This window comes from Coccinella septempunctata, chromosome 8 (assembly GCF_907165205.1).
Source record: "Coccinella septempunctata chromosome 8, icCocSept1.1, whole genome shotgun sequence".
NCBI lineage: Eukaryota > Metazoa > Arthropoda > Insecta > Coleoptera > Coccinellidae > Coccinella > Coccinella septempunctata.
This window is the reverse complement of record NC_058196.1, coordinates 23,854,920-23,879,914: the sequence shown is the minus strand read 5'-3', so window position 1 is coordinate 23,879,914 and position 24,995 is coordinate 23,854,920. Positions and strand designations below refer to the sequence as shown.

General features: G+C 36.7%; 1 protein-coding gene across 1 annotated transcript; it reads left to right on the top strand.

Annotated features, from left to right (window-relative positions):
- Nucleotides 1-5,083: 5,083 nt before the first annotated feature.
- LOC123319119 lies at nt 5,084-6,646 on the top strand. The gene is made up of 2 exons (XM_044905971.1): nt 5,084-5,226; nt 6,272-6,646. The coding sequence occupies exons 1-2, from the start codon at nt 5,157-5,159 to the stop codon at nt 6,550-6,552; spliced, it is 351 nt and encodes a 116-aa protein (XP_044761906.1). The 5' UTR covers nt 5,084-5,156; the 3' UTR covers nt 6,553-6,646.
- The last annotated feature ends 18,349 nt before the right edge of the window (nt 6,647-24,995 follow it).

Genomic DNA, 24,995 nt, shown 5'->3' with positions numbered 1-24,995 from the left:
TTATTTGCATACTATACAATTTGTTTGACATTAAATATCTGCATATATGATTAATGAAAGTATTCTTCATATTTTCTCGTATAAGTCTCCGTTTTCGAGTAGTTTGATGTTGAAATTCAAAAAGTATTTATGAAATTTGAAGAATCGGATAATTTGGCTGCATACAACTCTGTTCGAAAGAACCACAGATGTGAAGTATTACAAATTTAGCTAGTTATTCTGAAGGTAATTTTGTTTTTCCAGGGATGGCACAGCTCATTATGAAAACTTAAAATGGCTATATCTTTTCATCCTAGCCGAATCGTAAAAAAGGTATAGGAAAGAAGTATTTCTTTTGAGTTCAATAATCTACTGTTAAAATATTCGTACGAGTCAGAGACTAACATTTATACCACCTTTTTTCTGAGCTAACGTAGAATTCTTGAAGAGAAATCATACCTTTAGCCCCTATCAGAAATTCAAAATTCATTCATTCATTCATTCATTCATTCATTCATTCATTCATTCATTGCTGAATCTCGTTACCGAGAATAAATCTACAAAGAGCCAAAAAAACCGGACTATTAGTGCTAATAAATTTATAATTTCTTAGGACAACTTGCGACTGTGTACACTCCTGTGACTAAAGAAACCCAACCGTGACCTACAGATCCTTCCACACTCCGGGCATGGATAGTCAACAACCAGATCTGGCCACCTCTGTATTCTTCTCGAGTCTACATTATAGCTGTGGACCAAAGACCTCCACTGTGATCTGTCTACCGCTAGTTGTTCTACGTTATGATTGGCATTAACTGATTTTAGGGATTGATGCAGTATATCCTTGAACCACTTATACAGGCCTCCTGGTTTCCGATCTCCTTCTGTAAATTCGCCGTACAGAGCTATTTTGGGGAGTCTTGTGTCTTGCATCCTCAGAATGTGGCCGCTCCATCTGAATCGGGCCCTCGTTACTTGAGTCTCAATTGTTATACAACTCGCGTGCTGCAAAACTTCTGCATTTGAAACTTTGTGGAACCATCTGATGTGCATTATTTGTTTCAGATGACGTTGTTGCGTTTGTTCAAGCTGTTTAATGTGTCGCCTGTAGGGAGTCCAGCTTTCGCTTCCGTAAAGAAGCGTTGGGAGGACCACTGCTTTGTAAACAGCTGCCTTGGTCTTCAGATTGAGGTCGTAATTTTGAAACACTATGTCCTTTAGCCTCCAGAATGCCCGTGGTGCTGAACTGATATGGTTGTGTATTTCCATTTCCAGGTTAGTCCTAGTATTTATGAAGCTTCCCAAGTTTCATGCGCTTCCCAAGATGCCGAAGCAATCATCCCCCTAGGTCAGCCTTGTGAAATTAGATTGACTTTTAATTTCAGTAAACAATCTGCCTCCTTTCAGAAAAAAAATTGAATGATTTCCTTTTTGAAATCAATTAAAATTGTTTGTGTGGATCTACAAAACTTAGGTATGATTGTGGATGAATATTCAATCAATATTTTCAATGCCATCGTTTAAATGAGAAATCTTCAAACATAATTTTTTCGGTCTGTCTATCTTTAAATAATTTCAAAGAAAATATCTGCATCCGAAAACACTAAAACTTTCAGGAGAAAGTTTGAATATTTTTCGATCACGATTCCAAAATTCATTATCGGTTCTAATAAACCGAAATCGATTTAGAGTTTACCATTATCAGGAAGCCGAAAGCCTTCCACAGAAAAACATCAAACAACCCTTTGATAAAACGTTCCCAATTTTTCGAACGAATTTTCCCTGGCCAAACAATGCCGATGGAGTAAATTTCCCAGTATCAGATAATTTATTTCCCGCTTTACATAATTACTAGGAAACGGCCAACTCTGATAGTGACTCGTAATTTCATTCCAAATTTCATGCCCAATTAGTGGAAAAACAGTCCCACGTCTGAAATGAGTTTTCCAATGATGGGTTCATCGAAACAATAACTTCGTTATACCGGGAGTGTCTTTTGCTCTTGTTTTCACTTCTTGACCCCGGTTCTAGGGCCGATATTTGAAATTCAAAGGAGCAACTTTTTCGGCGCACTGAAAAGAGACGCTGCTCCAATTATCTCATGCCAGTAGAGATGCTGGATACGTACAAACAGATGGAAAAACTTCTAGCCGTACCTCTAATTGAGACTCCGATTGTTTTTTAGATTTTATGTTGACGCTGTTGCAATTCTGTGAACTTTGGTACGGTCATAATCAGCGAAATTCAAAAGAATCATTTCTACATCTTTATTTTTTGAGAAAGTGTAGAACCTTCGGCAAGAAAGTAATGAAAACATTTGGATTATTCTCAACGCACATTTGCGGCTGGCTTCTGTTTGTCGACTTTGTTAGTTTTTATATGATTTTCCACCAAGTGTTGTTCATCTGTGAACATTTTCATCGTCCTGATGAGGGCCAAAATCCCGAAACACGTGTCTACGGTTAATATTCGTCAAAGTGTTATGTCGTAGAGACAGGAATTATTTTCGACTTTAAGTTTATCCATTGAGTGTATGTCAAGTTGACATTTCTATTGAGAACTGGTACACCAGCAGAATTTTTTTGAATGCCTTCTTGTCGGCATATAATATCTTCTTGATTCCATTCTTGGTAAGAACAGTTTTCATGAAGCACCCACCCTATTTTTGGATAAGAAATCCTTTCTCAAATTTTCTGGCAAATTTTTAAATACAGGGTGAGTCTTTGACTCCTACATGAATATTTCAACTGTAGTTTCTTTAGGTCAAAAGAAACACTTTTTTTCTATACCATTTTTTCGATTCGGCCCTGATAAAAAGAACTAGCCATTTTAAGTTTTCGTGATGAGCTGTGCATCACTGTTAAAACAAAATTGTCTTCAGAATAACTAGCTGAATCTGTGACACTACTCATATGTGGATATTTTGAGAAAAGGTGCATTCGGTCAAAGTAAGTACAACATTTTTCTAATTTAACAGATATTTTTCATTTTAGAACATCAAATTACTCGAAAATTGTGCATTATACGAGAAATTATGAGGATGACTTTCATTTAACAATTCAAATAATCATCAGATAGTGTCGAACCTAGTTTCAAGAGTTGGGTTCCTTGAATTTTTGGTATTTTTATGGTATAGTCATAATGTGAAAACTGGAAGACGTGGGTGATAACTTGTGTTCAAAAAAGATTCGTCAAATAAAAGAGAAACAATATTACGGAATTCATTTCATTCTATAGAACCGTGAGAACGAACTAAAAATAACATTTTGTTATAGTTTTTCACCAGCCTGTATCTTTTAAACCGAGACGATTCGGATAAAAACGTGAAGAAAAAATTGTGTGTTTTGTCCTCAAGAATCTACCCTTAAAATATGTGTATGAGTCAAAGACTCACCCTGTATAATCTGCATAAAACCGCTCTTATAGGTATTCAAATATATGAATGAGGTTATGCTAGTTTCCAGAATATTTAAAGCAATTAGAGCAGGTACAAATTGTAGGGTTGGTTGATAAAAATAAAAAAAATTTTTTATTTATACATAAAGATATATATTATAAGTTAGTGTCGAACCTAGTTTCAAGAGTTGGGTTCCTTGAATTTTTGGTATTTTTATGGTATAGTCATAATGTGAAAACTGGAAGACGTGGGTGATAACTTGTGTTCAATAAAGATTCGTCAAATAAAAGAGAAACAATATTACGGAATTCATTTCATTCGATAGAACCGTGAGAACGAACTAAAATAACATTTTGTTATAGTTTTTCACCAGCCTGTATCTTTTGAACCGAGACGATTCGGATAAAAAGGTGAAGAAAAAATTGTGTGTTTTGTCCTCAAGAATCTACCCTTAAAATATTTGTACGAGTCAAAGACTCACCCTGTATAATCTGCATAAAACCGCTCTTATAGGTATTCAAATATATGAATGAGGTTATGCTAGTTTCCAGAATATTTAAAGCAATTAGAGCAGGTACAAATTGTGGGGTTGGTTGATAAATATAAAAAACAACTTTTTATTTATACATAAAGATATATATTATTCCATGGCATGGACAACTATCATCCCCCTATGATATTACATAAATACAATTCACAAATTCGATTTTTGAATATCTAAATGTTTTTTCTCACATTCCAGTGATCCTCGATATTCTGCTCCAATCTGCGTGGATTGTAATACAATCCACCTGTCTTGCAAAAAAAAATTGTTCACATAAATGCTCCAAATGATGAATATGATCCGAATTTTACTAGGTCTCTGTTTTGATCCCATCTCTACTGAATATCGACATATTATTGAACATTCATTCACAGCCAGCCAAGATGTAGACTAATTCACGTCCAGTCACAGCATCCCCAGCATTATAAATCTGAATAATCCACACCAGGGGGGCTCCTTGAATCCCTATTTACGTTGACAGATAAAATATAGATGTCTATACCTATCATTTTTTCCCAGGAATCCAAAGTATTTTTCCCAGTTCATCTGAATAGACGACTTCCGTTCCCAGGAGGTTGGACGTCGCTGAACTTTATTTACCGCTTTTCCTAGAATGGCTTTTCATCTAGCCGTTTTCTTCGTACATGTTACCCTAATAAATGTTTCAGGAACAGAGTCGTCCTGACTGCAAGTGGAGGAAGTGGGTTTTCGGCCGCAGACTGATAAAGGCTTCGCTTAGAAGGATGGTCTGCAGTTTTCACAGATTTATTTCGATGGAATTGATGCCTGCTATATGCTGAGAGCGGAGTTCTTTGCGTACAGATAAATTTGGGTCTTGGAGTATCAGAGACGGTGGGACTGGAAAATATGTTTTTCCGTAGACATACTTTGCGATCGGGAAGAAACAAATAATCTATGATGGGTTCTAAAATATTCACACTTCGCTAAAACTGTTCGTCTTTTACTTGGTTCAAATAGAACATCAACATTCATTATATTATGTTAATCGGTTTCAATAGAGAAAGGTTTTGACCAACTTTGAAATGAATTCATAATGAAATATCATTGCAGATTTCAATTGGCATCGCTAATCAAAAAATTGATGGCAAGAACGAATTCAATATATATTTCATCTTTTTATCAATAGTTGGAATTACCTGATAGTGAAATATGTGATACGCCATTTTGCAAGTTGATTAAATTTCAAGACTACCATGGTATTTTTCTAGTATCGAAATGGTATCGACCTGTCGACTTTTTATTTCGTTAGTTGTTTTTTGTGTTGTAACTGCTGCAGAGTCTACAGGTAGGCCAAAAAAAATGAAGCTTCAAAAAGAAATTGAATAAATTCATTTCATAGAGGTTATGATGAAACACTAGAATCAACTTCTTAGGAGTTTCACAGAATCTCGAGTAAAACCGTGAAAATCTCATAATTCTCCAGTTATGTAGCTTCTCCTCATTTTAATTGAAATAATATTCGTCACAGACTATTAGCTGCTGGTGTATTGAAGTATAATGCTCATGTCTCATGTCTGAACATAAATATGAATAATAGTAGATTATTTTACTACCACATTATAATGGATATTATTCACGTGAACGTAAAGTGTGACAGTGAAATACCCATAATATGGTAGTAGTATACGATACTTCTTCCACGATCGTTAGAGATTCTTTCTAAAAAGTCGCATCCCATTTTCCACAATATTTGTATTCAGTTCAATAATACAGCTTTATTATTATAGCTTATCTTATATTCGATAACTGTAAAGCAATTCTTCGGTATCTATTCAATAACTGGAAAAACGATGAATGGTTATGAATTAACCCAAAATAGTACCAGGTGTTCATTAAATTCAACAAAAGAATGTTAACGAACACTTGATAGAGAGGATGAATCAAGTGTCCCTAGATCTAATGATCTAGTCAGGCCCTTGTAGCTCCTAGTTGAGTTTCCCTTGTATTGATTGCAAACGTGAATTTTGATAGACCAGTGAATAATGGCTCGTAAATCACGAGTAATTCACTCCTGTCACAATTCTCATGCCTAATTCAACTGTCTCGAACAAAACAATGAGGTTGAACGAAATAACAATAAGGAAGTCTCAGTTATTTCAACGATGTTTGAAAAAAAGATTTTCAATATTCTTATTTGAAGGGAAAAAAAATCCAGTTTTCAATATTCAAAACATTTCTCTCAAATTCTCAAAGAGCAACTCTTCGACTAATAAGTCTCGTTGCAGTAGCGGTTCCGGGAGTGATGTTGGGGTGGGGGCATAATTTTATATTTGAAATTCTGTAAGGTGGTTGTTGATGAATAAAAATTTCATTTTATTTTTATTTTCCAGGTAAACCACTGAGATGTCATTCCTGTTTTGCATCGATGAGCACAGACGCGTGCGCAGCAGGCGGAAACACCAGATCATCTGGAATATGTGACTCGCCTGAAGATATTTGTATTTCGTTATCTTGGAGGGAGGAGCATCTCATCACATCCAACATCCTTTTTTTAAGAGGCTGCGGACCAAAATGGGTTTGTGAGGAATCTTATGCAGAAGAAAAACGTCCTCTTCTCAGTTGTTCCGTTTGCTCCCATGATCTCTGCAATGTAGAGCCCCTTTTCCCTTGATGATTTTTTTTCAAATTGTACTTATTATCATTGATGTCAAGATTTTGTTAATGTTTTCGTTGAAAAATTACTGTCGAATAAAGTGTCACAAGTGTATGAATTTTTCTTCACACCTTCTCAATAGGATTCTCCAAGACTGAAGAGATTTTCCATTAAAGTAAGTAGAGAATTGAAAAGGAGATGTCTTAAACACTATAAATGGAAAACAACTGCTTTAGAGGAGTTCATACCACGTGACTTTCTCGCCATCCGTATGAGGTGTACAGGAGGAAAGACTACTCGAACGATATGTTACGAATATAAAAATAGTTTCCATTTCGTCGATGGCAGCACTAAATAAACGTCTTTTTTCAATATACCAGGATGAGAATTGTAGCCAATAGCGAGACTTTTCGAGAAAGTTGTTCATGCGGAAATTCATAGAACTAGATAACTGCACCTCGGAAAGTTAATAACATAAATGCATATTTGTTCTTTAATGAAAAAAATTAAAATTTTTACGTATGAAAAAATTTCGAACTTTCCGAGGTGACGAACTGATTGAATTGAATTATAATGAAAACCCCCATAAAAATTAGTGGTTTCTGACGTTAAATATTCAGTTCCTCTTTTTGAACTGACCATTATAAAGATGTAGAGTTATCTATTGAATGATTATATCTACTATTGTTCTTGCATTCATATTGAGGAGTTAGTGGACAGAATAGTTTTCAATCGTAAAATCGACAAAAATATCGAGTTCAAATTGCTAACCTATCCTCGAATAGGATATTCAGGCAACTTCCACATCCCCAATCACTCCAGCATCGACATTTCTATAACTATCTCGAACTAACCCCCGACAGATCCCAATTGCTATCTTTCGGTGAGGAATCTACTTAGACCTAATATAACTTTCAGAACAATATCTCACTTCTGCTCGAATAATTGTGAAGTTCCACCGATACCCATTACAAGTTTCTTGTAGATTAGTACCATTAGAATAAACCTCTAAGACCAGCTAATTCGCATTGCCTTAACGTACACGTTATTATCGCTTATCGGATCAAAGGGAAAGCAAACTTTCCTAGCCCAACCCGATATTCCTCCAGGATTCGGAATTCGGCAGGGCCCCTGGATCCCCACAAAACGTTTCTTTTTTCTCGGAAAAACTTTGCGATGGGAAGTTAATTAATTTAAAATCGATTAGGCAGAAAAGCGGTGAACCGTTTCAACGGAGTACATCAAGCGTCTTAGTGCTAGAATATTGCGTTGGAAGATTCTCCAGAGCAAATTCCTTATCAATTTTCAATTCCTTGATACAGTAAAAATTACAAAAAGGATTTACTCGAACGTGTCAGATTTATAATGGGAGATACCTTGGGCTCTGTAGAGCACCTCTATCAAAAATTAGACCTGTATAATATGGGGGGAATCGTCATCCCCCCTGTCAGGCTGTCAATTTTGACAGCCTGTCAAAAAAATTAAAAAAAAACGATCATTGTACATACTCGAGCGTGTCAGATGAAGATATATGTGATTAAATACACGTTGAATGGCATACATTCTCTCAATCTGACAGTTCAAGCGTGACGGAAATGTGTGACAGGGCGCCAAACTTGCAAAAAAAAGTCACCTGTGCATTCTTGAACTCAGTGGCTTTTTTTCTCAATTTGAAGCTAACGATTCAAGAATAACGGAAAAAATATAATCTGTCAGTTTCAGCAAACCGGAAAAATAAAAATTTACCATAACGGTCACAAAAATAAGTTTTTTCGAATCGTTCACCCTCCTAGGAAACAAATTGTTTTCGGATTCATTATGAAAGTTGTAGAGCATAACATTTCCTATAAATTTCGTCTGCAGCAATTTTTTCTCCGTTTGAAAGTTTTTGAGATATTTGACGATGAATGTACATTAGACTGCGTTTTTACATTGACATTCTTGGCCTTACGCATGCGTGGCTAAGCTCTTCGTCCTTATCGCCTTTTTTTTTTTTTTTTTTGGTGTAGCAGGGGGAAAATCTGCAAACAGACGAACACACCCTCTCCTGAGGGGGAACAGTGTGGGGATTCTCACTCTCTGAGCTCGAGACCCACTAAAAACCCTTAACTGCTTCTTCATAGGTTCCGGGCATTTTGCCTATTAACCAGTTGACTCTTATGGTTTCTGGACTCTCACACGATCGTAGTCGTGTTGATATTTGTATGCTGCCTATAGCTTTTATAGGTTAAGCTCTTCTTTGGTTATATTATATTTATTATTATATAACTGATCTCTGGGTCTTCGGTGGTAGGTTCTTGACCTTCTAGCTTCTTCCGTTAGATCGTAGTCGACCAATCTTCGTAGTTCCTCATTTGGATGTTGTTTGGCTTTGTCGAATATCCTTTCCGCCTTTCTCTTCATAAATTCTGTAACTGGTTCCCATTCCAAGTCCTTGTAGATTTGTTTGTTCCTAACAAACCAGGGTACGTCCATCGCCATTCTAAGGAGTTTATCGCCCTCTAACTCAAAAACGGTTAAGAGTATGAAAAATTGCTCCAAACAAAAGTTGTATGGAATTTTATCATCTACAGCTTTCATAATAAATACAGAAACGATTAGAGGTACAGGAGGGAAATATTTTCAAAAAATGCATTGTTATCATCTTCAATCTGTCAGATCAAGAAAACTCTCCCCTGATTAGTGTCAGACGAATGGGTCAACACGTCTGCAACACCGATATTAACGATCTGTATGAAAATGTGTCACGCTCGTGTATGTACGAGTAACGATTTTTTTTGCATTTTCAAAGGATCGCTGTGATCTTGCGTCTTGTTCGAATTGTCAGTTTTTTGGAAAGTAGCTTCCTTTGGGTCCAATTAACATATTCTCTAAAATTCTCTGACACGCTGGAATTTTTTTTTACTATTTTCAACTCTTCCATACGGCCAACCTCACCACGCAAACTGTCAGATTAACATGAATTTATTATCAGAGTTACGTAGGGCATATACTGTATCTAAATATGACACGCTCGAGTATGTACACCTGAGGAATTTTTTTTTACATCTTTGAGAACCTACAGACGCTTTCCCTACCGCTGAAAGTGCATACTTTATACAACCTTTTCTTCTTTCGACCATCTAATTTTCAAAATCCACTAGGTCTCTACGACGCTCGAGTAAATCCCGATTTAGCATCGTCTGCTCCACAACTACTACAACTAAGACGAGTTGCGATCTAACATTATCTGTGGCTTAAATTCAGGAGCTGATTCCTTAGCCGGAACTATCAATGATTCGTTATGAAACATAACTATTTTGTGGTCAGATGTTTCAGAAAGACCCAAGATATCCCAGTCCTGAACAAGATCGGCTTCTGTTTGATGGGGCATTTGTTCCAATGGAGGTACAGAGCTGTTGGTTCTTGACGTTACCATAAATGCGCAGATCAGAGCAAGTGATTGACATTATCATTGCTTGGTTTAATGCTGCTACATTGCCAAATTTCCTGTTTCTGGACGATGAGATGCAACTTCATCAGGCGAGAATGGGGAATTCATCTCAATTTGGGTTATCACACCATATTCAAGTTTAAACTGAATAATTATGAGTTTCATTCATGATTTTTTCAAATACACCACAGAAACTGTTCACAATTATTCATTAAATATGAAGTTTCGAAATTTGAATTGCTTCGTTTCTAGTTTACGATTTGGCAACAGCGCCTACTGGAAAATAAAAAGAACAATGCCTTGTTTATAAAATAACAGCTCTTGATTTACAGCCATCATAAGGCGCATACTCACTGGCGAGCCTGAACAGCAACCGTCCATAAAAATCCCATAAATTTTTACGACCTTCCTCGTTCGTGGCAGACATATATCTTTGTCTATCTCATCTAGATAATGTATTTGTTGTCCTTTATCATCAAGGCATACTTCCGTCGATGTTGCCAACTGGTGCAATAGAAACGAAACGCTTTAAATTTTGAATACCCATTTTTATTTTTCATTTTTAAGTACTTGAAATAATTTTTTTTCGGAAACGATTGAAATGGTCATTTCAGAATGTGACGTTTCAAAGATATTTCATAAAAATACATCATTTCGTCAGAAGGAGTATTCCCTATTGTCGGTGAAGCTCTGAAAATATATGCTATTGCGAATTTGGCTCTGCTCCCTCTGTTGCCAGAACTCAATCCTACTGAGCACGCTATGATCAGCACTGAAGAGCTCTGGACCAACTCTACATACTCTTCAAGAACTAAGGCGGCTCTGGAAATTGATAAAGGTTACTTCAATAATCCATAATGTGTGCAAAGGCGTTGTCAGGCTATGGTTATGTTCGATAAGGCTTTACTCTGTACTGAACTTCGTTTTTTCAATTTTTTGTTTGCACTGATTTTGTATTACAAATACTGAAAATAAATTTCCACCCGAAACCGTGACGTTTATGGAAAAATGGGCAATATAATGGGTTTGATAAGTGAGTAAACATTGTTGACAAAAAAATGGAAACTTACCGTAACATGTTCATGAAAATTTTCAACCATTATACAAAGATTCGTCGTGAAATTTTTTTTGAAATTACAATTATTTCTGAGATGGTGATTCTAAGCACAGATTACTCTCGGTAGACTGCAATGAAATTTTCGTCTCATTCTTCTACGCCCTATCTCATTAGAAATTTGAACCAAATAACAATTTTCAAAGTCCAGCCAACTCCAAAATCAGTGGTTGGTTAATAATGAACCCCGAACCCGCCAGTAAAGTTCGGCCACTAGCAGCCCGAACCATGCCCACGTATTAATAATTTAACGATTACAAAGTTTTAATTTCCGCCCTCATGAAATTTTCAGGAGACTCGCCCCCTTCTTTCGCAGCCCAAGAGAACACTCCCTGATTAAGTATGACGATAGGAACAATTATAACGTGGAATGTGTCGGGGGGTGTAATTAGCCGGAGGGGCGGGGGCGTGGAAACGGTAGATCGCCGTAGAAAAGGCGCCGACCGACGGCGGTAAGTTTCACATTTTTGGCGCTATTTATGCTGTACTTTACCAAATTATGCGAATTAATATGGTGGTAGAGGCATTAGCCAAATTGGAACGAAGACTGTTTTAGGGTGATTACAATGGGATCGCACTCCGAGTAACGAAGGGATTTCAGTAATTATCGGTTTTTCTGGTTAATCAATTTTATTCACATCGCAGACGTCACATTTGAATAATATCAGGACATTGAACTTTTCTGAGGTAATACTCCTTCTGACGAAAATGATGTATTTTTTATGAAATATCTTTGAAACGTCACATTTTGAAATTACCATTCCAACCGTTTACCGAAAAAAATTATTTCAACCACTTGAACCACTTGAACATGAACAATAAAAATGGGTTTTTAAAATTTAAAGCGTTTCATTTCAATTGCACAAGTTGGCAACATCGTCTGAAATATGCCTTGATACTAAAGGACAACAAATACATTATCTTGATGAGATAGACAAAGATGGCTGTCATGAAGTCTGCGACGAACGAGGAAGGTCGTAAAATTTTATGGGATTTTTATAGCCGGTTGCAGTTGAGGCTCGCCAGTAAGTAGGCGCCTGTTATTTTATAAACAGGCTGATCGGTGATCGGACATTGTTCTTTTATATTCTAGTAGGCGCTGTTGCCAAATCGAAAACTTGAAATCAAGCGATTTGAAATTTAAAACGCCATATTTGAAGAATGATTTTGAATAGTTTCCGCGGTGCATTTGAAAAAATCATTAATGAAACCTATAATTATTCAGTTTAAACTTGCATATGCAGTGATAACCCAAATTGAAGAGAATTCCCCATTCTCAAGAGAAAAATTAATCACCGAGTAAGATGTTTGAGTATTGAGAATCAATTTGAAATTATTTGACTTTTCACAGTACAGATATTTTATATCATCACTCTCCACAGTATTTGTTTCTGAAGATTTTTAAAATATCTTTTTCGTCGACCTCTCCGAAAATGACCTGTTACGAACTAATTCCCGAAGGCAAGTATTTTCGTCCCCAAACACTTTTCGTCCGCAATTTTTTTTCGTCCGCTGTGTTCAACGCTTAGTAACAGATGCGAAAGTGGCGATTTAATCATTTTAGAGAGCCAGGATTCGATGAAACATAAGTACCCGTAAAAATATCCTGCGTCGAATTGATTCTTGACGAAATCTGCTACATTTTATGAGTGAATTAAAAACGTGATTCGAATATTAGTATCATAATCAAGAATGGATAGTTATAGAGATATGGATCCTCTATTCCTAAAGTATAAATATTTCTTTCGTGATTGGGCTAATCTTAATATTAGATCATCAATCATCATTTCAAATTATGTATTGAATGTAAACGTGTCTTCATCGCAAAAGGAATAAAATTTTGTAAAACATTTTTTGAACTAGTCAATATTCCCGTTCAACCAGGCTCCCAACGTGGGGACTGTGGAATAATAGATGGTAACATGAAATCAGTTGTTCTAATGTCTTTTAATCTTTCCCAAATTTCAACTCCGACCAAAAAAACAGTAGGAGGATATAAAAGAATTAAAGTTTATAATTCACTCTTCCAGAAGGTGCTACCTTACACCATTATTATCCACTTCTGAAGAGATTGTAAACAAACAACCCTTATTCTTTGAATTCTTTGAACTTAATATCATACAATTGACAAATTAGCGCACACTAAGGTGTTACCATCATTTATTCATATATTTTGGTGATAATTTACTCGAAGACATATTCAATGAAATTGGTAAACAGCCGTCAACATATAACTATACAAAAGTGTGGTGTCTAAATCATGCAGATCTGCAGAAAATACTGGATATTGGAAGATTGTTCTGACCAAAAATTAGCAAAAGTTGATACTCTTCGGTCTGACAGTCAAGATAGAGGCGAAGATCAGCCAGAAAACCTTCAAACAGATATCAGCCTGGAGGATGAAACTCTAGAACAGGTCGAGCAGTTCAAATACTTGGGAAACTTCATAAATACTAGGGTTAACCTGGACACGGAAATACATAACCGTATCACCGGCATTCTGGAAGCTGAAGTACAGAATGTTTCAAAATAACGACCTCAATCTGAAGACCAAGACAGCTGTTTATACAGCAGTGGTCCCCAACGCTCTTTTACGGAAGCGAAAGCCGGACTCCCTACAGGCGACATATTAAACAGCTTGAACAAACGCAACAACGTCATCTAAGACAAATAATGCACATCAGATTGTTCCACAAAGTTTCAAATGCAGAAGTCTTGCAGCGCGCGAGTTGTATAACAATTGATACTCAAGCAACGATGGCCCGACTTAGATGGAGCGGCCACATTCTGAGGATGCAAGACACAAGACTCCCCAAAATGTATGGCGAATTCACAGAGGGAGCTCGGAAACCAGGAGGACACTATAAGCGGTTTAAGGATATACTGCATCAATCCCTAAAATCAGTTAATGCCAATCATAACTGGGAACAACTAGTGTTAGTTAGATCACAGTGGAGGTCTTCGATCCACAGCTATAATGTAGACTCGAGAAGAATACAGCGACGGCCAGATCTAGCTGATGACTATCCATGCTCAGAGTGTGGAAGGATCTATAGGTCACGGTTGTGTCTCTTCAGTCACAGGAGGGCACACAGTCGCAAGTAGCCCTAAGAAATTATAAATTTGGTCGCACCGATAGTTTTGCTTTTGGGCCTTTTTGTAGATTTATTCTCGGAAACGAGATTCGGTAATGATGAATGAGGCGAAGATAGCTTGTTTTGGTACGAGATAGCATAAAAGTTTCCACTTTTGTCCTCGAGGAAAAAAGTGGTTCTTCAATTTCAACATGCGGGGCTAGACTTAGCGGACGCCTCTTCGGATACTCTCCAAGCTTGAACTTTCTTCAGTGGCGACCTTATTTCGTTGATACATATATATACCAGAACATTATTCCGCTGATTATAAAAATGTGAAACCTCGCTGATGCCTCACCAATTTTCTTATGCATATAGCGTGATGCCACAATATATCTTACTGTCGGAGCACTGCTCATATGCCTCTTCCAATTCAATCCACTGAGAAGCATCAGGTGCCTCCGAAAGTAATAAAAGAAAAAGCAAAGAGCTCAAATTTCAGTTGATGGAAGTAAATACGGACATATACGTACTTTTATGAACTCAGGGGCTGTTCCCACACGATCCACAGCTGAACGATCCGAACATTTGAAATACTTGACGAGTTGATGGGTGCAAATCACTGAAATAGGTCACTACACTGTAGGATTTCATTTCGAAAATCCAAATGATTGATACGTGAATGAACTACAACAACTTCAATTACATTCGTTATTGGATGGATGATGTTCGTTCAATGTAGTGAAAATTGTGAGAATTTAAAACGATCAGTTCGAAAAACAGGTCAATGAGGGTATAAAAAGTTTTCTGAGGACGATATTCTGAATGTATTTTTAATTTAATGCATTTATGTAGTTTTAAAGTCTCGATCGTTTCGAATGCGATTTTTTTTTCTCCACCCAAACTCCGTGGATCTATATATTTCTAAAATAGGCTGACTTGTAAGATGCTTCATAAACCAAATTATAGTTTTGAGCATTGGCCTTCTTGTAAATAACTTGTTCATGAAGTATTGGTCTATTTTAATATCCTGATGTAACTTTTATACACATATTTCTTTGCAGTTTTTGAGATCGATTTCCATTGGTTTTTATTCAATCGAGATAACACTCCACTTATTGAAATTACATTGTAAAACATATTTGCATTTCTGCTGACCATCATCAGTATTCTTTATTTATTTCAGTGGCAAGGTCAGTATTGCCTACCCAAAAAATATAAATCTGGTGTAATCTATTCCACTTCAATTTACTCTTTCGAAATCGAACTATTCACTACTTATTCTTCTTTTCTTGATGATATGCACCATTCATCATTAGAGGCAGAACTGTTAATGAAGTATCGAACTATTTTGTCCTTCGCATGATCAAAACCGTCGAGATTTCTGTAGGAAACAATGTGAATTTCAATATTCCAGGCTCGATACCTCTCGAAAGAATTCTCATAAAGAGAGAAATGCGGTTTCCGCAAAGCTTACGATATATATTTCATGGATTAAATGAAATGAGAACCAGAAATCGTTGTGCATTGCGAATTGTTCACTGAGACGTATCACGTAGCAGAATTGCATCCTAAAAGCGAACAGATGTTGATAAAAGGTTACACACTGCGGCTTGTATTGTCTGCAATATCGCAATAGGTCTCATACACAGTTTATGGGTAGCGGTTCAAACAGCTTCAATAAGCCCTTTTGAAGGCTTATGAACTACTCTGATTTGTGAAATGAAATAACCCTATTATGATGTGGTATAACTGGATAGTTCAATGGTTAATAAATCCTGTAGGTAGGAAATCAAGCCAGAACAAAAGTTGGATTGGACGATTGGAGTTCTAATCCAATGGATTTGAACCATGTTCTCGTCAACTCATGTGGTATTGAATACTAACTCGATCAGTCAACAGTACACATCGATCAGATCAACTTCTTCTGATCTTCTGAAGTTGCGGCCAGAGATAATTTACGGAGAAGAAAATTTTGGGAAGGATTTTTATTGACATTTTAAGAATACAAATATTTTCTGAAGAAACTGGATTGGTCTGACGAAACAATATTCACCCAAAAAAGAAAATCTGACCGTCGAATTGAGAGTTAATTGTCTTAAGTCAATCTTCGGGCTATCAGGGAAGTTAAAAATCTATTTCGATTTTGGTTCAATTACAAGGATGTATTGATATCTAGTTAGCCTAGACCAGTTCAATGCATAAAAAAAATATTGCGTAACCATACAAACGAACAATAACTCATTAGAAGTGTCATTGTGAAGTTTGAGGTCAAAAAAATTAACCAGAGTTACTCAATAAATTAAAAAAAAGAAGATGTCCACCGAAATTGTTAAAATCGAAAAATTTTAGTATCGATCCATCATCAAGTACCTGTATTTAAAAGGGTTAAGAGGTGAGCAGATTTACGAAGATATGCTTCGAAAGAGGTAAATTTTCCATTGAAGATGATGACCGATCGGGATGGCTAGTTTTTGTGTCAGTCCCCGAAAATATCAATGCAGTTCATAACATAATTTTATCAGACCGTCGAATTGGGCTAAAGCGGATATCTGAAGTACAGAATATTTCATACGAACGCTTTCATCATAAAGTTCACGTCAATTTGGACATGAGTAAGATTGCTGCACAATGGATACCCAAATGTTTGAATGTTGACCAAAAGCGTGCAAGGCTAGAAGCACCGATCTGTGCTCGATTTGAAAACGATGTAGACTTCTTAAACCAAATTGTTACTATGGATGATTCTTTGGTACATTTCCAGAAACAAAGCAACAATCAATGGAATGGCGACACTTTGGTTCTCCAAGACCTAAGAAGTTTCGTGTCCAAAAATCTGCTGGAAAAGTTCTTGCTTCAGTTTTTTGGGATTGCCATGGAGTAATCATGATTGATTTTTTTGGATAAGGGTAGAAAAATACCGGATATTACTATTCGACATTACTGACCATTCTTCGGAAAATATTGAAGAGAAAAGACGCGAAAAGCTATCTAAAGGTGTTTTGTTTTTGCAGGACAACGCCCCTGCACACAACTCTCATGTTTCCATGCAAAAAATTCGTGATTACAAGAACACCCCCCTTATTCGCCAGATATGGTTCCATACGACTATCCTCTTGTTCCTCAACTGAAAAAAGTTTAAAATGTTATAAATTTCTCCAACGAGTAGGTAATAAAAGCTCTGGTTTGTAGAGCAAGATGAAACATTTTTTTTTAAAGGTCTAGAGACGTTGCAGGTTCGCTGTAATACATGTATCCAATTGAGAGGAGAATATGTTGAGTAATAAAATATTTTGACATCGAAATTTAGTTTGGTTATATAGTAAGCTAAGAATTTTTCAATATATCCAGGTATGGATGACGAAGTTAGATATGTATTGCATTTACGAAGGAAATTTAAAGGCTGGTGAGTTCTTCCGAATTTTTATACACAACCTAATAACAAAATTTTCAGATTTCAGTCCACTTCATCGATAGATTCTCAGATGGGCTATGAACAAACGTATCTTTATTATGTGTCGACGAACTTTTTGATTATCCCAAATGTGCTAGTTATTTACAGGTCATTTTATATAGGTTTACCTTTATGTCCTCGTATAAACAGCATTGGATTTTTTTGCGATTTCACAGAACAATAATCAAGGATGGACGGACAGATCGAACAAATTTGATGCATTGAGTAACCTATACAGTCTAACCGAGCGAAAGTTCGATCAATGTTGTATCAGTTCAGACGGTAAACCGAAACTGTACCTGATTGCAAATTAATTAGTCTGTAAATTCACGTCATATGTAACGGTTGATTGCGTTTATAGAACTGCAAATTGACAGTTGCCGAGGATATTAATTTCGGCGCTTTCTGCCAACATGTGCCCCTCCTATTAGATGGTACTGGTTCGTTACCCAATGATCACCAAAGTGAGAATTTGAGGAAAAATTCAACTACCTATTTTCTCAAACATTCGAAAGTATACTGCTTACTGAAAGTTAGGGGAGTTCAGAAATTTGTGACCGTTTCAAAAGTGCAGATTCTTGCTGGATTTTTTTTTGCTTGAAAAATTTGTGAAATAAAAATGGAAACTCTTGTAAGAGTCTAGAAATTTCTGAACTTCCTCAACTTTTGTGGATCGCAACTTCCCAACAATACCCCAAAAGAAAAAACTACATATAATTCAATAAACAGCAAATTCAAAAACATTCGCTTCGACAGTTTGATTTAAACACGAAGACACAAGCGCTATCGCTCGCCTTAGAATAGCCATACACTTATAGGTGTACCGCAAGGTTAACATTTTTTGTCAGTCTCAAGAGGTAAACCTCTGCTTACAACAACATCCGATGAAACTCCAGAGGTGTGTGGGCTCCAAGTTCTCAAGTTGAACAAACGCAATGTGTATTGGCGGCTTTAATTGTAGAGTGATCGGCCGAGTGGTGGGGACTAGATGTCACTGTGACATTCACAATTAAATTAATTTCTTGCCAAAATATGTAAACCTTTTAGGGCTTTCACTCCCAATCTCTGATTGGGAGACCACATGATGGATTGGGACAACACAAAAATTTTAATGACAGAACCAGACCATTATAAACGAAAAATTAAAGAGTCTACGTGTATTCTATTAGATCAGGATAATAATTTGGCAAATTGTTCGGTAGGAATAGATCATATTTGGATCAATTTATTAAAGAAGGAACTGTCATCCGGTAATTTCAAAATTAAATGAATCAACGTTTCTGTGCAGTCTCTGTTTCTGTTGACAATTAATGTCAGACAAAAAGCGACAATTCCAGAAGATTTTCAAAAGTAGATTTTTTCGTCTGATGAAGGAGTCTGATATAGACTCCGAAACGTAACGAAGAATTATAATTTCAACGTTATTTATTTTGAGTTCATTGTCAGGCAACAATTTTTTCTAGTTAATTTGCTCCTGACAAATTAGTGCAAGAATTTACGCAGGAGCAAATCGTTGATTTCATTTTTAATTGATTTTGTTTCAGAGATTGGGAGTGAAAGCCCTAAAAGGTTTGTGAAGAGATGCAAAATCCTCCCAAAATAAATTTCAATCGATATCCAAAATATGTAACTTTTCAACGCAATATCTCGCGAACTATTCGTTGAAAGAAGATGCTACAAAGAGCATTGTTTGTCAGTAGAAAAATACCGAAGATGAGTGTCATATTTCTTTTGTGGAGCAGTATATTTTGGAGCTATTACAGAATGCATACGATTCAAAATTTGGATTTAAAATTCCCAGATCCCATGACCGAATAAATTCACGTATTCAACAGACAAGTAGTTCTGCAGATTCCAGGACAGAAGCATTCCAAGAAGTTACCCCCGACAGGGTATTTCCCCCGAATATTTCCTTCTGAAGCTGCCGAACTCGCAAAGTATCTAAATTATTATATTATGGGGGTGTACTAACGACCTCATTCCAGACCAATATAACCAAATTTTGTTGACTCGCACATTTCGCTACGAACTCGATTTAACGTTCACTGTCGTCGAGATAGCTACGAAAATGCGACCTCAGCGTCTTTCCCGACCGACGCCCCATCCCGCGAGTTTTATTGAGTGATTATCACGTGACTGAGAGTCTTTGCCACATGGTAATTGCGACCATTATGTTTAACATGATTTTCTGGTATATTCTCTCGTGAATTATCGAGTGGAGTTCACCCAAACGGAGTAACAAATCGATTAAAAATTGAAATAAATGCTAGAGAAGACAATTTGTTATGAAATTCTTTTATTGTGATATTGAGGATGCGATATGAAAAGTTTCCGACTGATATAAACTAAGGGCATTGAAACAGAGCGATGCAAAGTATAGCAAATGGAAGCATGAGTTTACTGGATACCTACATCTTTAGAGTTCAAGAAAATTATTAGCTATATAACATGCAAGCTGTAAATAAATTGCGATCGCAACTTCTAACAATTCCTCAATAGAAAAAAAATACATATAATTCAATAAACAGCAACTTCATAAACATTCGCTTCGACAGTTTGACTCAAACACTATATAGGTGTACCGCAAAGGTTAAACTTTTTTGTCCGCCTCAAGAGGTAAACTCTGCTTATGTGCCACTACATCCGATGAAACTCTAGAGGTGTGTGGGCTCCAAGTTCTCAAGATGAACAAACGCTACGTGTATGGGCAGCTTTATATTGTCCCTCTGAGATTCACGATTGAATTAATTTCTTGCCCAAATATGTAACTTTTCAACCTGCAATATCTCGCGAACTATTCGTAGGAAGATGCTGCAAAGAGCATTTTTCGTCAGTAATAAATGCTGAAGGTGAGGGTCGTATTTTTTTGTATTTTGGTACTGCAGTGTAACTGTACAGTACAAAATGTATAGGTAATTCGCGGTTATGTAAGACTGGAAACTGAAAAACCGAAGCTTTCGTGCAAAAGTGCACGTAGAATGAATTTTATGATGCGAAATGGAAGAAAGCATTCCGATCCTACCTGAAATTATAGATTGCACTAAAAATGCAGAGCCACACCGCGCACGGTCTGAGACTAGCGTCTGATTGAACCGGAAAGAACATCATTCCAAGTTATGCATGTACGATCTTTCGGAAAGTCATCGAAGTATCAAACTGGAAGCGGGAAAATAAGAGGATTGAATCAATAGAAAATGTTAACCCTATCAATGTTTATTGCCAACGTACCCCCAGTCAGTTGGGGATGCGATGCCATCAGGACATATTATAGAAATTCTGCTCACGTAGCACGGCGTGTTCAATTTTGTTAGAGAGATGACGGGATGTTGTTTTATTATAGACATCCGCATCGGGACTTAAGGATAATGCTGGGATCAGACGTCTATTTGCTCTTTTATATGGTATTATTTCTGGGCGGGTTGTTAATACTGAGAACAATCCGATTACCAGCCGTCTTCGAAAAGTCCTCCAGAATATGACGACGAAGAAGTTCTAGGCGGCGTGAGTTTTCTTGAAAAAAAGGATTGAAGATATTTATTATCAGGCTTCATCAATTCGAAATAGAGAAATTTTGGGGTCCCTTTTATTATTATTATTAATAGTATTTGAACTGGGGTCGTTGCAGCACTATTAGCCTTTCTAGAACTGCGACCACGTAGATCTTTTGTTCTCTACCCTACCCATCCACAGGAACCCAAGGAGGTCGTCAATGATGTTGATAAAACCGACAACATCCTTAGAGGCCTTAGCCGTTACCTTGTGCGTATCCAGGACCGGTTTCCCCATATGAGTGGTTCTTAGGTCAGCCAGCTCTGGACACTTGCATACCATGTGTTCAGCTGTTTCTGCTTCTGATCCACAGAGTCTGCTGACTTACCCACACGGTGCAAAACAAATTTGTACCGACAGCGACAGTGCCCTATCAGCAGTCCCACCATCACCCGAAGCTCAGCTCGTGCCGGCTTTAGCAGTTTTCTGGTGTAGGTTTGGGGTCCCTTACTTTATTGGGTTGATGTGGCCGATACTTGATGGAATCTATAATTGACTTTGAAACAGATTATACGATTTTCACAAAAATCAGTTTTCAAATCACGACACAAGTTTCGTTATTACAATAGCATCTTCACGCACCCGAATGCTATTGTGATACCGAAACACGTGTCGTGATTGCGTTTATGTTCATAGATCTACGCCGTATGCGGCAACTTCAGGAGTGCCTCAAGGATATCATCTAGGACCTATATTGTTTTTGATTCTCGCAGTTGTTTAGAAGCCAGAATGAGATTTTGTGAGTTTTGGCTCAGGACTTCAAGAGATTTGCCGGAATTAAAGATATGGGCGATTCTCTGATGTTTCAGAATGATCTCAGTTTATTGTTAGGCGAATTTACAATTTGAAAAATTGGATTTTTGATCATCTTAAGTCGAAATTACAATTCAATTAATTATAGTTCAGATAGGGAAGTTATCTTACCCCTGAAAGAAAATGAGGGATCTTCATGTCATATTCGATAACAAGAAGATGTTTGTTCAATCCTTAGTTCCAAGGCTTGATTGCTGGAATTGGTGTAGTGAACAGCATGGATATCAGCAGTTTCCTTAAATCCACTATATATTAAGTAGTTTAATTAAATTGAAGTTTCAATGAGATTTAGGTGGTAATTCTGTACACCCAAGTTCTGTACGCCCTAATTCTCTACACCCTAGTAGGAGAATAAAACTTCATGCACCGATGCCCGAAATTTTTGCTAATATCAGTATGAAGATGAAAATTCTCCGTGTTAGTGTTAGTGTTTTGTTTACTCTAGCAGGAAAAACAATGGTCCTAACTTATGTGGAAAGTCCATTTTAAGCACTGGACTGAAATATTGTGCGAAAAAGTATCCCTTTTCACACTTGTTAGGAATATAACTTTTTTCTAAAGACACTTTTTTCCTGCACCATTTTTTTCTCGATACAGTAAATACAGGATGTTGAAAACTCATGAAAAAATGATATTTTGGGTTTCATCTCACAAACCGTTCTATCTAATGAAATGGATTTCCGATTAAAGTTTTTCATTTATTTGATGAATCTTTTTCGAACACAAGATATCGCCCACGTCTTGCACTTTTCTCATTATGACCATTACGTACCATAAAAATACCAAAAATTTAAAGAACCCAACACTTGAAACTAACTTGCCATCTAATGAATTGTAATGAATCCCAGTTTTCTGAGGAAAATTGGAGTTCATTTTAGTGCATTCCTTTCGTTTTTATATTTCCGCCTTTGAAAATATTTAATTCTCAAATATTCAGTACGTTCATTCCGATAGGCAGAGTAAATATAAAAAATCGTTTATCTGTGTTTAACGTTGTTTTTCTTGCATGCCGTTTTTCTGATGTTGATATGCGATAAACCGGAGCTGACGACGTTTTTCATTCTTGTCGCATTCTGGAATTTTCAGATTTTTAGCGTGTGGGGGATTTGCCTATAAAAGCAAATTTTCCCCCGCGACGGTCACTTTTGCTCTTTTACTTCAGTCTTTCACTTGGTGACTTCTACTTTTGACTTTTGATTCTGTTACTTCAGTCGTTTTTTTTACTGCTCTTTTACTTCAGTTAGTTTTATGTTCTGTACTTTCTGCGATTTGACGTTTAAGAGTAATTTTGTGTTGCTAGCATCAGTGATAATGGACCATATGCATAAAGAAATAGTAAATGCTTTTACTTCAGTTTATTGAAACGAACTTATACATTTTATAAGCAACTGACAAAGATAACATTATAGTAAAAGCAAATACCCTTCTTTATGTATACGACCCAAAAGAATTGATCTTTAGTTTTTTTTCCTTTGATTTTCGCGAGTGCCTGAAACAAAGCAGGTAGGTTCCCGTCTTTACCGTTCAGTTTCTTTGTTAGACCTACACCGGTTACTTCTTTGACTTTGACACTGCTGTACTGTATCGCTTTCTGTTATATTTTATCGTTCTTTACCCTGTTTCGCGAGTCTGACTTTTCCCTTCGCTATCAGTCATGGTGCGGAAGCCCTTGGGGTACTGAAGAGAAAGTCCCGTCAACCCCCCTGTCCGCGTCATAAGTGTTGAATCCGAAATCTCTTCTTTTCTCAGTCATGGCGCGTTATAGCCCTTGGGGTGGCGAATAAAAGTCTCGAGTAGATCCGCCCTGCTTGTGTTTCATTTCTGGAGAGATACAATTACATCCCGATACCGTATAGCAAGTCATTTCACTTCGCGAGGTCATCCTTAGTATTCATTCCGTCAGTTCTGGTTGGCGCATTTTATTGAACCTTTGATTTTTCACTGCACCCGGTATAAACTTTATAAAGTGCTCGTGACCGGATAGAATTTCCCGAATGTATGTTCGCTTATAGATTCGCTCATATTTCATACCTACACATATCTCCGTTGTACATATAATCAGTTTCCGAAGGTATGAATAAACTAGTACATAATTTAATTTTGACTACTTCGTTATCGCTACCACTCTAGATAACAGCGAACTCTGTCTCCGACTAGCAGCTACTCTGGTAGGTTTGCTGTTCTTCCTAGTGAAAAGAATAGCTGGCGCTCGAGATAAGTTTTCTCCAAGGTGACCACGTTACAGAATATTTGTTGTCTTGTAAAATTAAAGTATTCTTCATATTTTTTTTCAGGTAATTTATTGTTCAAATATTAAAAAGTATCTGTGAAATTTGAAAAATGGGTTCTTTGGCTGAATATAACTCTGTTTAAAAGATCCACAGATTCTAGTTATTCTGAAGGTAACTTTGTTTTTCAAGGGGTCAATTTTGAATGGCTATATCTTTTGATTAGGGCAGAATCGGAAATAATGGTATTGGATGAAAGTGTTTCTTTCGACCCCAAGAATCTACTGTTAGAATATTTGTACGAGTTAAAGACTCACCCTGTATAATTCAGTCGTTGCTATAACTAAGTACGTGGAAAGAATTGGAATGAAAAAACAAACTTTGGGGAGATCTCCCAGATACCAGAGAATTATCATTCATTTCATGATGAAACGAATCAAAAGTTAATGCTTCCGAAATACGGCTATAGACGGAGCAACCCACTAGGTCATTATTCACCGAATCGAATTCAGGGAACGGCGAAATAGATGAGATCAGAGAATTCTACACCCGTCATCCTACAAAATGAAGTTATAATCCGGAATTTATCTCATGGTGTATAATTACAAAATATTATAAATAATTCATTTTGATATTCTCCAAAAGCTCATAATAAATTTTCCAAATCCAATTTGGCTAATGCGAAACGCCGTTATGCAGATTACTCCGTTGTACATTATCATTTCCGAAAGTGGCCAAACACGACTTGTTTTAACTGGATTCCAAGGGAGGGCATGACTGTCCACGTCATATTATG